A 15,520-nucleotide genomic window follows, 5' to 3' on the forward strand; every position below is an offset into this window, starting at 1 on the left:
GAGAGACCATCTGGAAGCACCTCTGGGAGAGGTGACGGGAGAGCAGATTTGTGGGAGCAGAGCTGGAGAGAAATGGACACGTCAGAGAAGTATTTAAGACAGAAAACTGGTAGGACTTGGTGTGGAGGTGAGGCTAAAAGCATGAATCTCACCCACGGATGGACAGTGGTGCCATTTTCTGACTATGGCCACAATGAAGAAAGAACTCTCAAGAATCCCATGAGTTCAATTCTAGAAGTGCTAAGTCTGAAATGCCTTGAGGCATCTGTGTGACAATGCTTAGCTGGCTACTTGATAAGTGGGTGGAGCAGAAAAGAATGTCTGGGTCTGAGACAAAAAATGGAGCCATCGCATGGGCAAAAGGGAAAAGTAAGAAGCGAAAGGAGAAAAGGTGTCCCTAAGATGAGCTTTGAGGACCCCTACTGGAGGAAGCTAAGCCACAGCAGGAGCAGCCTGCGGGGAGGAGGAGGGTCAGGTGGACACAGGGGCCTGGGAGCCAAGCACAGAACGTACTTTAAGAAATAGGAGAGGTCAACAAAGATCTGAAAAAAATCACAGGCACTCATAGAGATGAACACCAAAGCCATGGACCTTTAGACATGCCATTGCAGTGAAATGACTCAGAGAACTAGTCAACTGCCAGAAGTATACCTCATTAAAATTGTCCTCACAGGCTGGGCATGGTGGTTCATGCCTATAACGCCAACACTTTCAGAGGCCGAGGCAGGCAGATCGCTCAAGCCCAGGAGTTTGAGACTAGCCTGGGCAAGATGGAAAAACCTCATCTCTACTAAAAATACAAAAGTCAGCTGTGCATGACTGTACACGCCTGTAGTCCCAGCTACTCCAGAGGCTGAGATGGGAGGATTGCTTGAGCCCAGGAGGCGGAGGTTGCCATGAGCTGAGATTGCACCACTGCACTCTGGCCTGGGTGACTCAGCGAGCCCCTATCTCAAAGAAAAAAAAAAACAGAAAAATAAAAAAAAATTGTCTCCGCAAGCAGAAGGAAGATATTTAATTTCTCAAAAATAACTGAATTCCCAGGCTGAATCCCTTCTTTTATAGGTGACAAAACGTTATCATGCGGAAGTGACTGGACCACAATCTCTCAACGTTACAGAGCCAGGAGGTGACGCCCACACTGCTGGCTCCTGACCTTCCTCCCCAGCTTCCCCACCTTCCATGAGCACCCGCCCTACTTCATGGCAGAGCTGGCTCATGAAAACTCAGCTCTAGGGCCTATTTCTCTGATGTAAGTACACAAAAACCAATGTCCCTGCACAAAACCAAAACCTGCTGAGCTAAGGGCGAGCACTGTTTCATCTTCTGGGCTTACCTCCTTGATCGTGGTGTTTCTTCCCCTCCATGAAAACCACCATCTTCCTCCCTTTTTGGGCATCTTATCCCTCATGATAGCTTCCACAGTGGCCTGTTTTAAATGGATGGTAACATAAATAATGGAACCAAAAAAAGATCAACTTAGCACATTCGAACCAAAAGAAACAGACATGCAAATTAAAGTAAGATTTAAAAAAAAAAAAAAAAAAAATCAGAGAAAACACAACATACTATTTGTGGGTTAAAAATTTTAGAAAAGCAAAACCTAATGGCGTCCAAAATTACATGAAGGTAACTTAAGCATGAAGACTTAAGAAGATGTTAAAGGAATAAGCGAGCAACGAATAAAATACGACACGACAACAAGAAGAAAAGAAAGCATTAGAGGTCATTAGTGATTAGGAAGACCAGAAGTTTCCAAATCAATGCGGCTAACTGGTTAAGATATTATCACTCTCAGTACAATGGTTATAAAATAAAATATGAAATGATTAATACGGGGTAGAGGATAAAACAGTTTTCAACAAAAGTTAAAATGCACAGGATTTTTACTGTCTACATCAGTTTCTAAATGTTTACATTAATAGATGCATTTGGTTTAAAATCTCAAGTATTAAAAAGAAAATTCCTACTTTTAACTTAGATAAATGAGTTAATGGTGACATTAAATATGAATGGATAATTTTCTAAGTATTTCCAAAGAACAAAATATCTGTTTTGAGGTTAATTCTAGGACCAAGGTAAAAGTTAAGCAATGTCCCTTCCTTGGTTTACGGACCTTTCAGGCAGTTGACCCCTCAGCTAGTAATAAAAGAAAGATTTAAGCCATTCAGTCTAACAGGGTACAGGGAAGCAGACAGATAAGTAATTTACTATGTAGCTAGAAAGATCCCTATCTGACACATACAAAAACCCTACTGCACTAAAATGCAAACCACTCATATCCTGTTCATAAATAGGACAATTCATAAAGCTGTCAATGACTCTATTTCCCCTAAATCCACTCATACATGTAACAAAACCACAATTACTTTAAAAAACAAAGACAAAGAATGGAAAAAAATGAACAGGAGTATTTTCAGTCCTCCACAAACCAATTCTAATGTTTGTTTGAAAAAGAAACAAAAATAGCCCAGAAAATTCTCAGGCAGAAGAGTAGTAAGTAGAACAAGCACTGCTGGATATTAAAATATACCTCAACATATGGTAATTAGGAGAAAGCAGAGTTGGCATGCAAGGGCACATATCACAGGAAGAGAAGACAAAAGTCCGGAAATAAATCTCAATTCACAGAGAAATGTGACAGAGGATGAAGCTGTAACTGCCTATGAGTGGCGGTAAGAGTTAGCTGACGCATGGTCCTGGGATGATACAGCAGCCATGTCAGCCCTGTGAGCAGCCCATCTGCCTCCCCTTTCTTGCCGACAGATCCGAAACTCTGTTCAAGTGTCAGGCCGCAATGCACTCAGAGAAGGCTGGCTCAGCTCAGGAGGATGCAACTCACTGGTCGAAGCCGGTCACAGTCATTTCATTGCTTTGCCAAGAACTGCTTTAGAGGTGATCATGCCACCAAGTTTTGGTCAATGAAATATCAGAGAGCTGCCCCCTCCCTCCCACTTCAGATGTGGCTGTATGAGGAGACGAAGTGTACAGCAGTTATCTTGTGACCACAAAGGAAAAGCCAAGGAAGTCACAGAGAAGCTAACCCAAATTCACCAAGCCCGAAACTGCCAACCTCTAAGATGCCTGTCACGTGAGATAATCACTTAAGCCACCTTTAGTCATTCCGTTTCCTAAAACCAAAAGCATCTTCACTAATTCAATAACTTCCTGGGGAAAAACTGGCTTGGTTCCTAATACCTCCCTCATTATGCTCAAAATAAAATCTACATGGATGAAAGATTTTTAAATCTTTCAAAATTTCCAAAACTTGTGAAAATATGCTCCATACAAAAGAAAGCACAAAAAATAGATACAGGGCATATTTTCCCAAGTTTTGGAAAAGGAGAAGCAGGGCCATTTTAAGTGTGATACAAAACCCAACAGCCATAAAAGATAAGATTGGCAAATTCTACATTTAAAAATAATTTCTATATTAGAGAAATGGCATATATAGTGTCAAAAATTACTGACTTGTGAAAAGATTTAGTGCGCATATCACGAGGACTCATTTCTTTTACGTTTCAGAGCCCATGTGTATTTCTTTTTCAGTAAATAAATCCTTTCGCTATATCGCTATTGCAGTGGCCTTTTTTCTTACGGATTTGTAAGAGTTGAGAACAGTAACATAAAAATGTGTCCCAAGTCATGGATACCATGGCAGGGACAAAAGAAAAACCACTCTGGAGAACATGCCCTCAGCCCAGTCCACAAAGATGCTCACAGATAAAGCACCACCAAAGATTAGATTGCAGTCCTCAAATCACAATACACATAGGCACGAACATGCACACACATGCATACTTATGCACACCGGCATGCACATGCACCCATGTGCACACTCATGCACATGCACACACGTATACGCACATGCACGCATACGTGCATGCACACGCACATATGCACACACACACACTGACACACATTTACACACATGCACACCCACACGCAAACCCAGGAAGGAGCAAGCCTAGTATCAACAAAGTCCAAATTAGACCTTCAAGAATCTCAGGTGTTAGAACTTGCTGACTGCCTGCAACATCCTAAGCTGTACAAAGGCTTGCTAAGCACACAAAGGATACAAACAAGTCTGAGGCAGTCTCTGCAGCAAAAAACGTATAATACAGAGGAAGAGCTATCAATGAAAGAATGAACAATTCCTGGCTGACTGTCTAGTGAACTGTTTGGCGGAGGATGAGAACACTGCAGGCCGGCAGGTGGTATGGCTGCCCTCCTAACTCTTCCTTGCAGCCTAGGAGCTGCCCAGGCCCTGTACTGGCTCCTGCCTCAGAGAATCAGTCATGGGCCTGGCTTCCTGACTGGACAGACCTGACATGGGCATGAGCACCTGTACCTGACCCCCGATGCCTGCTCCATCCCGTCCAGGGTGACACTCATCTCCCTCGATCCTCCCTGGGCTCTGCAGTCCAGGCACCTGTCTGCTCGGCCTCTGCCTGTGCCCCTAGCACGGCAGGTATTGAGAGAGACATCCTTGGTCTGCACCGCCATGATTCAGAGGTTTTTGCCTTGATAAGGTGGAGGGGGAGCCACGTGCTAGGTGCAAGAGAGATACCTGAAACTCCTAGCCTATATGCTCGTGAACTTCAAAAGAGCACAATGGAATTAACTCTGTGGTTTCCAAAATAAAAGTGAAATTCCAACCACCCAGATTAAGCTATCCATCATTCCTAGCGTCCCCTTTGCTTTCTCATGTTAAAGCTCACCTTTGGCAAAGGTTTCTGGAAGGCCTGCATTGCCAGGAGGAGAGGTGCTGCTGTGGTCCAGTTATAATATCTAACACAAAACAATGAAACAGATGTCAAAAAACCGAGGCTCAGGCTGAAAACCTTTCCGATGTCATATAAAGTGGTCAAGGAAAGCTCGGGACTCCACTGAGGTCCCTGAAGAGCTCAGTGCTCTTGCTATTCCCCAGACCACCCCAATCTCCCCCCAGGCAGAGGCTCCCTCCGTCTAACCCCAGCGGAGGCCCAGCAGCAGCCGTGCCAGCAGAGTGAACAGTTGGACATGCCAGCAGCCCAAATTCCACAACGTGCTTGTGGTGTTTCTTGCCACATGTCAAGGAAAAAGGAACTAGGTGTAAAACATCCACGGAGGAAGGGAGAAAAATTTGCTAATAGTCTGCAAAAATACATGTACATCCCTTGCCCTCAGATAATGAAGTTTTTCAAGAGGGGAGAGATGTAGGCTACTCTGATACACCCATGTACCACACGGGTGTGACTATTCACATTCAATTAGAACATCGAGCTGGGCATAGTGGCTCACACCTGAAATCCCAGCACTTTGGGAGGCCAAGGTGTGAGGATTTCTCTCTTTTTTATTTTATTTTTTTGAGACAGAGTTTCACTCTTGTCACCCAGGTTGGAGTGCAGTGGCGTGATCTTAATTCATTGCAACCTCCACCGCCCGGGTTCAAACGATTCTCCTGCCTCAGCCTCCTGAGTAACAGGGATTACAGGCACGCACCACCACACCTGGCTAATTTGTTTTATTTTCAGTAGAGATAGAGGTTTTGCCATGTTGGCCAGGCTGGTCTCAAACTCCTGACCTCAGGTGATCCACCCGCCTTGGCCTTTCAAAGTGCTGGGATTATAGGCATGAGCCACCACACCTGGCCAAGTGGAAGACTCTCTTAAGCCCACAAGTTCAAGGTTACAGAGAGCTATAACTGCACCACTGCATTCCAGCCTAGGAGACAGAGCAAGACCTCGCCTCAAAAAAAAAAAGGGAAGAAAAGAAAATCTAGTACAGATGAATACTAAAACTCACAAGACTAATAGCTACCTGAAGCTATCAGCTACACTGCCAATTCTATTGGCATGGAATTCTGCCAACAGTGAAGACACAGTAATGCAGTGTAGCAAAGTCTTTATTCTGCATATTCCTAACTCTTAACGTCCAGGTCTATTTGAAAACATGGAACAGGAACAGTATCACGGCACTGCCAAAGTGACTTTCAAGAGGTACTTACTTACTCCCAATCTTTACCACAAGATTGGGGTCATCGATAATAGCAGGGTTGTCCACAAACTGTTGATACGACACAGCCTGCTCCAGAAATGCATCTGTCACAGCAATCGTAGAGGATCCAGTAAAAAGAAAAAGAAAAAGTCAGTTCTAAGATAGGCCCACCTTTCATCTGCTCACGCGCAAGTGTTTTCTGAGAGTTTGTGCATGCCAACTGTGCGGACGATCCTATCAAATGCATAAACGTATTTGTAAAGGGCACTCCGTTTCATCTGGGGAGGCGGCATCTGCATGGCAGTGCAGGGAGGCCAAGGCCAAGTCTGCGGATGTTGCGGGAAGTATGCCTTAGCTGGGGCACATACGTTCACACAGGGAGTAGCGGGGAAAACGGCATGCACGTACATCTGCGCAGGCAGAGTCATAGCTGCACACAGTGAAGAAGCCAGGCTCCCCTGGCTGAAGCCATGGTTACTGAGGTGACCCCAGGCAAGCGGTTCACTCTCCAGGCCCCAGCTCCCTCGTCTAGCATGGGGATAATAACCCCATCTGCTTCCTACGGTGGTCATGGGGACTGAGAAGGTCCCCATGTGAAAGCACAGTGCCCTTCTGAAAAGAGGGTGCCTCCACCACAATCAGAAGGGCACTGTTCTCATTGTAGGGGGCAGCCCCACCAGGATCAGAGCAGAGGAGAAGGTGGCAGGTTCAGGAGGCCCAGACCTCAGCCCTGGACCCTCAGTTCTTCAACGGGCTCTGGGCCACGGCCCTGGCTTCCACATAGCCTTGCAAAGCAGCTGGGCTGCACCCTGAGCCTTGACCATGGTTCTGACCATCTCCGTGGCCCAGAGCCATGCCCACGCCTTCCCTGGGAGCTCCTATTTACCCTGAATGGACCCCGAAATCTCCTGTGTCTAGGAAAAGAGTCCCTGGGTCATGATGCCAGCCCAACTGGCCTCAACATGTACCCTCAGACCTTTCATTAGGACCTCTGGGGACTCTCCTGGTGTTTCCTGACTGTGACAATCTGGCCTCACCGGTAAGGACTGGACACTCACAGATCCCAACCCTGTGAGATAACAGGCAGATAACAGTGCTCGGCCTCATTGGTGCTGCCACCCCACCCTCACCAGCTTATGTGTACTGGTGAGGGAAAGCCCAGGGGGCTCCGATGGGACACTGGCCTCCCCACGCCAGTGTCCGAGTATACTCGCCCCCAATAACCTCAGAGACACACTGAGGCTGGATATGAATGTGTGGCCCTAGGAAGACAGAGTGAATGAACCAAGCCACGGGACCTAGCACGCAATCTCAGTTCAGCTCTAGAAGGACAGGCTGGTGACGGCGTGGGAACAAAAAGGCCTCAATCTGTGAAAGGGGAAATTCCCAAAGCCTAGAAGGGAATGGGTTGGAGGCAGGAATCTCAGATGGCACCCCTGGGTGGGAGGGGAGACAGTGGTGGCTGCTGAGAGGTAAAGGGCCCCTTCCCTGCTGGAAATACCACGAGGCCACGGAAAAGAGGACACGGCGTGGGAGGGGGCAGGAGGGGGCGGGGAGACTGCGACTAGTCCCAGAGTCCCCCAGCTGATAACTGCTGACCGCACCCACTGGGGGGCTTGGACATGCCCCATCACGCTACAGAACTGTCACGAGGTCCTGGGAGAGCATTGATACGAATGTGGCAGGTACTATTAATTAATCACCTAAGCCTGCCCCATTAATGCCCTTTAAATCCAGCTGGGAAAAGCTCCCAGACTTCCTCTGACAAATTCAGACCTCCCTGCTCCAAGGCGCCGGGACGCTTCTCTCCCACTGCCAACGCCCTCCAGTTAATTAGACTGACACCCACTCTGGCCTGCAGGCCTCTGGAGGAGGTCTCTGCAGCGCTGGCCTGGGGGCACAGGAGACACACAGTGATGGCCTGAGCCATGTGTGACCCACAGAACTCTGAGGCCGGCTAACTGCAAACCAGAAACACTGCGGTTACAAGTTCGGTGCTATAATCTGTGCGATCTTTATAACTGCAACCGAGGGAAAAGCTGCCTGGCCGCGAACTCCAGGGAGGAGCCGGAGCCTCTGGGCCTTCTGACCGGCGGCCACCAGGGGGCGCGCGCACGAGGCCCGCGGTACCTTTAGTGATCTCCCGGTGGTCGCTGAGGCCCCCGCAGAGGGAGATGGCGATGGAAGGGAGGTCCCTCAGCCCGTCCGAGGTGCTCTCCATGCCACTGTCCATGCCCGAGCTGCCCACAGACTGCGGGGACTGGTTGGCTGATCGGGCTCCGTTGTCGCTGGCATGTTTTGCGAGGCCGGAAGGGTCTCCGCTGGAAGGAGGAAAAGCAGCAGAGACCAGCTGAGCAGTGTCCCAGGCCAGGGTCCCACCTCGCCATCCAGCCATGCTCTGGCACGCAGCCACCCTCAGAGCCGCAGACGGCTGCATCAGCACAGATGTTTATTAAAGCACCGGGACAGGGAAAGAGACGTTAAATGCCTTAGCTCAAGAGAGAAAGCCATTCTTTTGCAGCTGGCTGCATCTCCCTATGATCCCCTAAGATACACTGAAGCAACATCAAGCTGTCCTCCCTGTTCCCTGCCCTCCCCTCCAGGTGCCAGCCCTGCCCCAGATCTCGGGTGGTGGGGTGGGGGGGCTGAGGGTGGGTCCCCAGCATCACGGGAGACCCTCCTGGGGGGAAAAAGGGCTGCCTAGCTGCCCCTTATTGTGCTTCGGGCCACTGCACCGTGGACAGCATGACCTTAGGCTCCGCAGGGAGGGCAGCCTGGTGCCTGCGCCCATCCAGAGGTGGGGATGCCGCCCTGTGCCCACACCCTATGTCCAGAGAGAGAGCAGGCAAGTTTCACAAGGAAATGAGAGGCTCCCCACTGTCTCTCCCTCACACACTTTTTTTTTTTTTTTTTTTTTGAGATGGAGTCTCACTTGGTTGCCCAGGCTGAAGTGCAGTGGCGCAATCTCAGCTCATGGCTCCCTCTGCCTCCCGGGTTCAAGCAATCCTCCTGCCTCGGCCTCTGCAGTAGCTGGGACTACAGGTGCACACCACCACACCCAGCTACTTTTTGTATTTTCAGTAGAGACGGTGTTTCACCATATTGGCCGCGCTGGTCTCAAACTCCTGACCTCAAGTGATCTGCCTGCCTCAGCCTCCCAAAGTGCTGGGATTAGTGGAGTGAGCCACCACACCAGGCTGTCTTGCACACTTTCTAAACAAACGTAAGGGAAAACTGGGCTCACACAGAATGATATTCAGGTTATAGAAATGATGTGAGGAATGAAAAGGAATGTTACTTTTTGGGAAAATACAGGGCCGCCACTTCAGGGTCCATGTCTGTGAGGTCATCCAGGTAGACGCCGTCAGCACCAAGATGTCGGCTTCGTTTATCTAAAAGGGCAAATGGCTCAAGTCAGAAACCACCCTTCTAGAAATGACCTCATGGACTCGTATCTATAGAAACAGCATTTAAACACTGTGTGCAGATTTGCCCCCAGGTCCCCAGACTGGCCCAAGAACCACAATGGTTACTGGCGGGCAGTACATTACCGTAGACCACCGAGGCCCACGAACCGTGTGGCCCGGATCAAGTTAGTGCACTTTGCTGAGCCTCAGTCCTTCTCTATAAAGTGCTTGAAGTGTACTGAGCCCTCAATGCCCTAAGACTATTACCACTATTATTACACTTATTATGAAACGATAAATGCTTTCATGAGAAACTTCCCCATCAGTACCCCAAGGCAAAGCATCCCACATGGTGCACTGACAGACACTGGGCATGAAGACTTCAAATGTCCTCTTTACTTCCGGCACAGAATAATGTAACTGGTCCATACAATTCTAGAAAACCACACAGAGTTGCTGAGTGGATGGAGAGAGCAGGCCTGGCATCATTGACACAGATACACAGTCAGGAGCGCATTAAACCAACACAGAGCACCTACTGTGTGCCAACCACTACACTAAGCACTGCAGAGAGAAAGAGAAGTTTCATAGAAAAGACTCTTGATCTCAGATAATGCATAGTCTATGGGGGAGTCAGGCAAAAATCAATCAATAAAATAACAATCATTTGAAATTGTGATAAATGGTATACAGAAATTAGTGGGTGAGGGGCTGGGAAGCAACACAGGGCAAGAAGAGAGGCAGTCAGGATTAATCTAATCATCAGCTTGATAAAAGTCACACTTGACTGGGTGCGGCAGCTCACACCTGTAATCCCAGCATTTTGGGAGGCCAAGGTGGGCGGATCACGAGGTCAAGAGATCGAGACCATCCTGGTCAACATGGTGAAACCCTGTCTCTCCTAAAAATACAAAAATTAGCTGGACATGATGGTGTGTGCCTGTAATCCCAGCTAGTTGGGCATCCCAGCTACTTGGGCAGCTAAGGCAGGAGAATCGCTTGAATCAGGGAGTCAGAGGTTGCAGTGAGCCAAGATGGCACCACTGCCCTCCAGCCGGGCAACAGAGTGAAACTCTGTCTCAAAAAAAAAAAAAAGGTCCCACTTTTGGGTCCTATGGCGTGCTGAAAAGGACTTGACTCTCCCAGGTATCAGCAGCCCCAGTGAGTAAAATGAGGAAGCTACATGATCCGCAAGGCCTCCTCCATGTGTGATTTCCTGTGACCAAATTCTGATCATGAATATATTCCGCCACAGAGCACAGACTGAACATGGTAGTTGTCATAGTTCAATTTCCTTGGAACTTTGGAAAGGACCTGTCCTTTGTAGAGTAGCGCAAAGTATGAACAGACAGAGGGTCAGGAAGCCCCAGTCTTCGTACCTTTTTTCCTAGGAGAGTCCGTCTTGTTTGCCATCTGGACTACACCGGCAGAAGGGGGTTTGAGCTCCTCGATCATGGGCAAGAGCGGCGCTGCTGCTCCCAGCGTCTCCAGGTCTTCTTCATTCACAAAGTGCATTTCTGTCTGAGACTTATTCTGATCCAAAAGTGTCCCCTCGGCCAGAGTTGGTGATTGGTCACTAAAAGTATCTGAAGATTCGCTGTGGATGGCCTGAAAGTGGCTTTTATCACAAATTTTTCTACTGACCAATGGGCTGGACTCTTTCATCTTGTGCAGAGAACACTAGAACAAAGAAGAGAGAGGGACAGAGAGAGAGGGAGGGGGTCAGCACCGAGGCAAACACAAAAACCGAGTGACCCAAGGAGAACGGCAAGTAATCAGAAGCAGGCAGGGACTTTTAAGCCTCGGCAATCACCTGCTGATTTCTACACCTGCCAGAAAGTCCAGAAACCAAGAAGATTATTTCCAAAGCAAATGCAATTCCCTATAAAACATCCACTGCCAAAGAGAAGTCAGATGGGTAATCCCAAAGGCAGGAGCAACCTAAATGCCCAGTGTTCGATTACAAGTCTACCACACAAATGCTGGGATTCTCCGTGGCCATGAGAATAAATGAATTATGGCTACACCAACATGAGTGCATCTTGCAAAACTAATCTCTGCTGTGAGAGTCCAGATCATGTTTACCCTTGCAGGGAGCAGAGGGGTCAGTCTGAGCAGTCACCGCAACGGGTGGGGGTTTCCACACTGCCGGTCATACTCGGCTTCTCAGTCTGGGTGCAAGTTGCACAGATCTGTTCCCGCTGCGAAACTGTGCTGAGCTATGCATTTACCATCTGTGTATTTATCTGTATGAATATTTCAATGAAGTGTATTCCCAAAACATGAGTGAATAAGATTTGGTGGTAGTTGGTTCACATGAGTGAGAAATGAGCATTTCCGATTCTATCACCAGAGGGATCTCCAGTTGCGCAAAATATTTATTCAAACAAAAACCAAAATGCAATTGATGGGCCAAAAAGAGGGGAGAAAGTATTCACTTCTCTATCTGATCAAACAACTTCTCTTGCAAATGAAAACAATGCTACAGAAAATCTGTGGTTGGAACTATTTTGCCAGAAGAAGTGATGGATTTGCACTTCTGTGCTATCTCTCCAGCAACGAATGATATAAACTTACAAAGAGAGCTAGCTGGGTCAGCACCACAGCTGTGGACAGGGGAATCAGCATTTTGCTGTGAAAGATAAACATAACCTGGAAAGGAAATGGATCCACAACCTTGGCTTCAACAGACCACTCTCCAAAAAGCTGCCCATCTTGACTCTTTATAAGGAATGTTTTCAATAGTCATTCACTCATTCATTCATTCATTCATATTACAAGCATTTATTAGGGATGCAAGAAGCTATAACATCTAACAATATTTTTTAAAGCTTGCAATATGATAATTCAAGATGCTTGTAATACATTAGCATACCAAATGAAATTTATTCAAAAAAGACTACGTTCATTTCATGTTTTTAGAAATCTATTTGTTGAACCAACTATGTACCTACATGTAAACCCACTGCATGTCCAAGATAGGGAAACTGAGTCCGTGTGTATGTGGCACAGACAAGGAGAAAGAACGCAAATATTTAGAGGGCCTACAGGTGCCAGATACTTCACATACCTACGTGGGCCCTTCTAACCTCCCAACAATTCTGTCATTTTCTCACATTTTTACAGTTGAAAACACTGAGGTTCAGGGAAGTCTTACTTGCCCAAGGTCACCTTGCTAGCAATTGGTGGAGCGGGGACTCAAACACAGGACAACCTGCTGCCTCCCAGGCCCTCATTCTCTCCACTACACTCAACTGCTTCTCTGTTTCTTTTGGAAACCCCTATAGGGTCAAATTCAGGGCCCTGCCAATAATGAGGGCCCAGAAATATCACCTGATGAATCAAAACCTTACGTTTTTCTGACTTCGTTTATCTATTAGGCTCAAATCTTTCATTTCTGTTCTATTAGCCTCTCCCTCTCCCAGGGCTCTCCCAGACGTCTCTCTGTGAGGGATAAAGAACATGCGGACTCCAGCTCTCACCACCCATTCTCTCTTTCAATGGACCAAGAGTCCACTTCTCTCTCCTGGTGGCTTTGCTCCAGTCATCACTGACCCAGCAGAATCAAGAGCTGGGGACTGTTTTGTTTACAGCATTGAGACAGCAAGATTGTGTGTAAGTTGTATTTTTGTAATTTAATTTGCATTTAGCTGTGATAGAAAATGTAGATCCTGGCTGGGCACGGTGGCTCATGTCTATAATCCCAGCATTTTGGGAGATTGAGGAGGGCATGTCACTTGAGGTCAGGAGTTTGAGACCAGCCTGGCCAACATGGTGAAACCCCATCTCAACTAAAAATATAAAAAATTAGTCGGGCATAGTGGCATGTACCTGTAGTCTCAGCTACTCCAGAGGCTGAGGCAGGAGAATTGCTTGAACCTAGGAGACTGGTTGCAGTGAGCCAAGAAAGCACCATTGCCCTCCAGCCTGGGCGACAGAGTGAGACTCTATCTCAAAAAAAAAAAAAATCCTAAAAGGAATTCCATAGGTTTAAAATCTACAAAAGCAATGAGACCTCTCTATCATGTTGGTAACATGGAAGAGAGTAATTCCAACATTCAAGGCTAACCCTTAATACATTTTTGTTCACCTCTGGCTCCTGGTGGCTATGTTTCTTGGTTATGCTATGACTAATTCCATGTAATTTGAGCTAAGTTAGAAATCTTCGACCGTGGCAGAATTGAAGACAGTCTCACCTTAGCAGCCTGCGGCAGCTCTCCCCACAACCAGAGCATTTCTGGGTTATTCTTCTGCCCTGTCCTGTCCGTGGACTTGCTGACCAATTCTGAATCGCTTTTAGGTGTTGAAGGTCGGGAACCGGAAGGACTTAGGAAAACACAAAGTCAAAATTAAGGTGGGAAAAGAAACTTTTGTAAATTCTGTGTGCCCAGTTCTGTGGCTCAGATGGCCCAGAAAATACACCCCAGCTGTGGTTCACTCTAAATAGAGCCTCATGACAAATCCCTCCTCCGGCCACCAGGGGGCAGTGCAGCGCGTCCCGTGGAAGGGGCTCCACGTGGGTCTCCCGCCCCACCCTGCCGCCTGGTGCACCGCGGAGGAGAGGAGAAAAAGAAGTGGCCGAAGAGGACGTTTTACAAAAGAAAGAGATGGAAAGAGAAAGGAAAAAGTCGTCTGTTCTTACCTCAAAAAGACAACCCTTCCCCACCCACTCTGCACTCGCATCTCCTGCCCTCTCTTTCCAAATCAGTTCCTCTACTGTCAGCTGCAAAACGGTCTCGGTTGGCTCAGGCAGGCCTGCATTCGATTCTATAGTTTAAATATTTATAATCTGCACTGGCCTTGGAAACAGTGAAATTATATCCTGTGCCAATTTTACCAAAGATGCTGGCTGCCACAAATAAACTCGATATCATGGCAGGAGCCTCCAAGGTGAAATTTCCTAAGATCTTATGTCTTCCAGAAATATTTCACCAAAAAAACAACCTACTGGCTAAGGCTCGCTCAGTACCCACTTCCACGCTTCCTGTATTTGTACTCTGAAGACCTAAATGAGATCTTACTTCTGCCCAGCCAAATCACCATCCAACAAAAGTCATTAACTTATCCACAAGATCCTCACCATATTCTAAACAACTTAGAGAAATATCATTTACTGCCGTAAATAATATTAATTACGGCAATTCTTGTAATTATTTATTACCGCATAACATGGTTAATTACTGCTTGTTTTCCCCGCATCATTTCCTCTAGAGGAAGACCGCAGAGTTTTCAGACACAGCAGGAAATAAACCTAGGCAGTTTCCCTTTCCATCTTCTTTCCCAGACCTGGTCTCACTTAACTGTCTAAGAGTTCAACTGCAATTGAATACCACTTTCCTGTCAATGCAAGGTGAGTTCATGATGATACGTAACTTGTATCCAACAAACAGGGACCCCTACGGGCTAAACTGATCCTGAATCTCTTTGGTCATGCCATCTAGAGCAGACAGACCAAGGGCCGCCTCTCCTTTGTGTCACACCAAGGTGCAAAGGGTGGTCTCTGCTCCCTTGGAGCCCCTGACTCCCAGCCCATATAACAGTGTGCCACCAAAGGGCAGCCTGCACACACTCTTTCACCTGCCTGGGGAGAGGAGGCTGATCCCATACTAAAGAGAGCTTCTGCAGTGGGACACCCTGCTCCCAACACACACACATTTCTGCCTGTTAGGGAGCAGTCCCATGAGAAGACACGTTGGCCCCCTCACATCTGTGTGGGGATGCTTCCTGCCCTTTCAACCTCCTTACTCCTCCAGTTCTACAATTAGACTTCTCCAAAGAGACAACGCTTTTCTGGCACTGATGCGAGTAGAGTCACATGTTTGGTATCACTGCAATGGGAAAAGCGCAGGCCGTGGCCTCCATCGAGGGGCCTCAGTACCTACAAGTGTAACCTGAATCCACTCTTTCTCCAGCAGCATCATGGAAGAAGTCCATTAAAACCGGCTTCCCACACTCAATGGTGCTGTGCCCAGACCTCAAAGTATTTGTCTAAAAAGCTCCTGCCATTCCGTGTTACCAGACAAAATAGAACATATTAGGCTATAGGTTCTTTGGAGCAATAAATCACCTCACTGCCACTAAATGAAATAAAGTCCTTTAGACAAAGCTTGCTCTGAGCAGGAGTCAGCAAACAT

The 15,520-nt window shown here is 47.4% G+C and overlaps 1 protein-coding gene across 50 annotated transcripts in view; it reads right to left on the reverse strand.

Annotated features, from left to right (window-relative positions):
- LPIN1 (lipin 1) overlaps positions 1–15,520 on the reverse strand; it is a 160,451-nt gene that overhangs the window by 34,247 nt on the left and 110,684 nt on the right. For 26 of the 50 annotated variants that reach the window (XM_078348474.1, XM_035273183.3, XM_078348456.1 and 23 more), the window contains 8 exons: positions 13,583–13,712; positions 10,766–11,066; positions 9,278–9,371; positions 8,110–8,300; positions 5,990–6,083; positions 4,722–4,791; positions 1,570–1,647; positions 1,337–1,429 (listed from right to left, as the gene is read on the reverse strand). In XM_078348474.1, coding sequence (XP_078204600.1) covers positions 1,337–1,429; positions 1,570–1,647; positions 4,722–4,791; positions 5,990–6,083; positions 8,110–8,300; positions 9,278–9,371; positions 10,766–11,066; positions 13,583–13,712 — 1,051 coding nt within the window. The remainder of the gene's footprint in view (positions 1–1,336; positions 1,430–1,569; positions 1,648–4,721; positions 4,792–5,989; positions 6,084–8,109; positions 8,301–9,277; positions 9,372–10,765; positions 11,067–13,582; positions 13,713–15,520) is intronic. The other 24 variants (XM_078348477.1, XM_008981120.5, XM_078348459.1 and 21 more) reach the window with 1 other exon arrangement.

The sequence above is a fragment of the Callithrix jacchus genome, chromosome 14 (assembly GCF_049354715.1).
Source record: "Callithrix jacchus isolate 240 chromosome 14, calJac240_pri, whole genome shotgun sequence".
NCBI classification, from domain to species: Eukaryota; Metazoa; Chordata; class Mammalia; order Primates; family Cebidae; genus Callithrix; species Callithrix jacchus.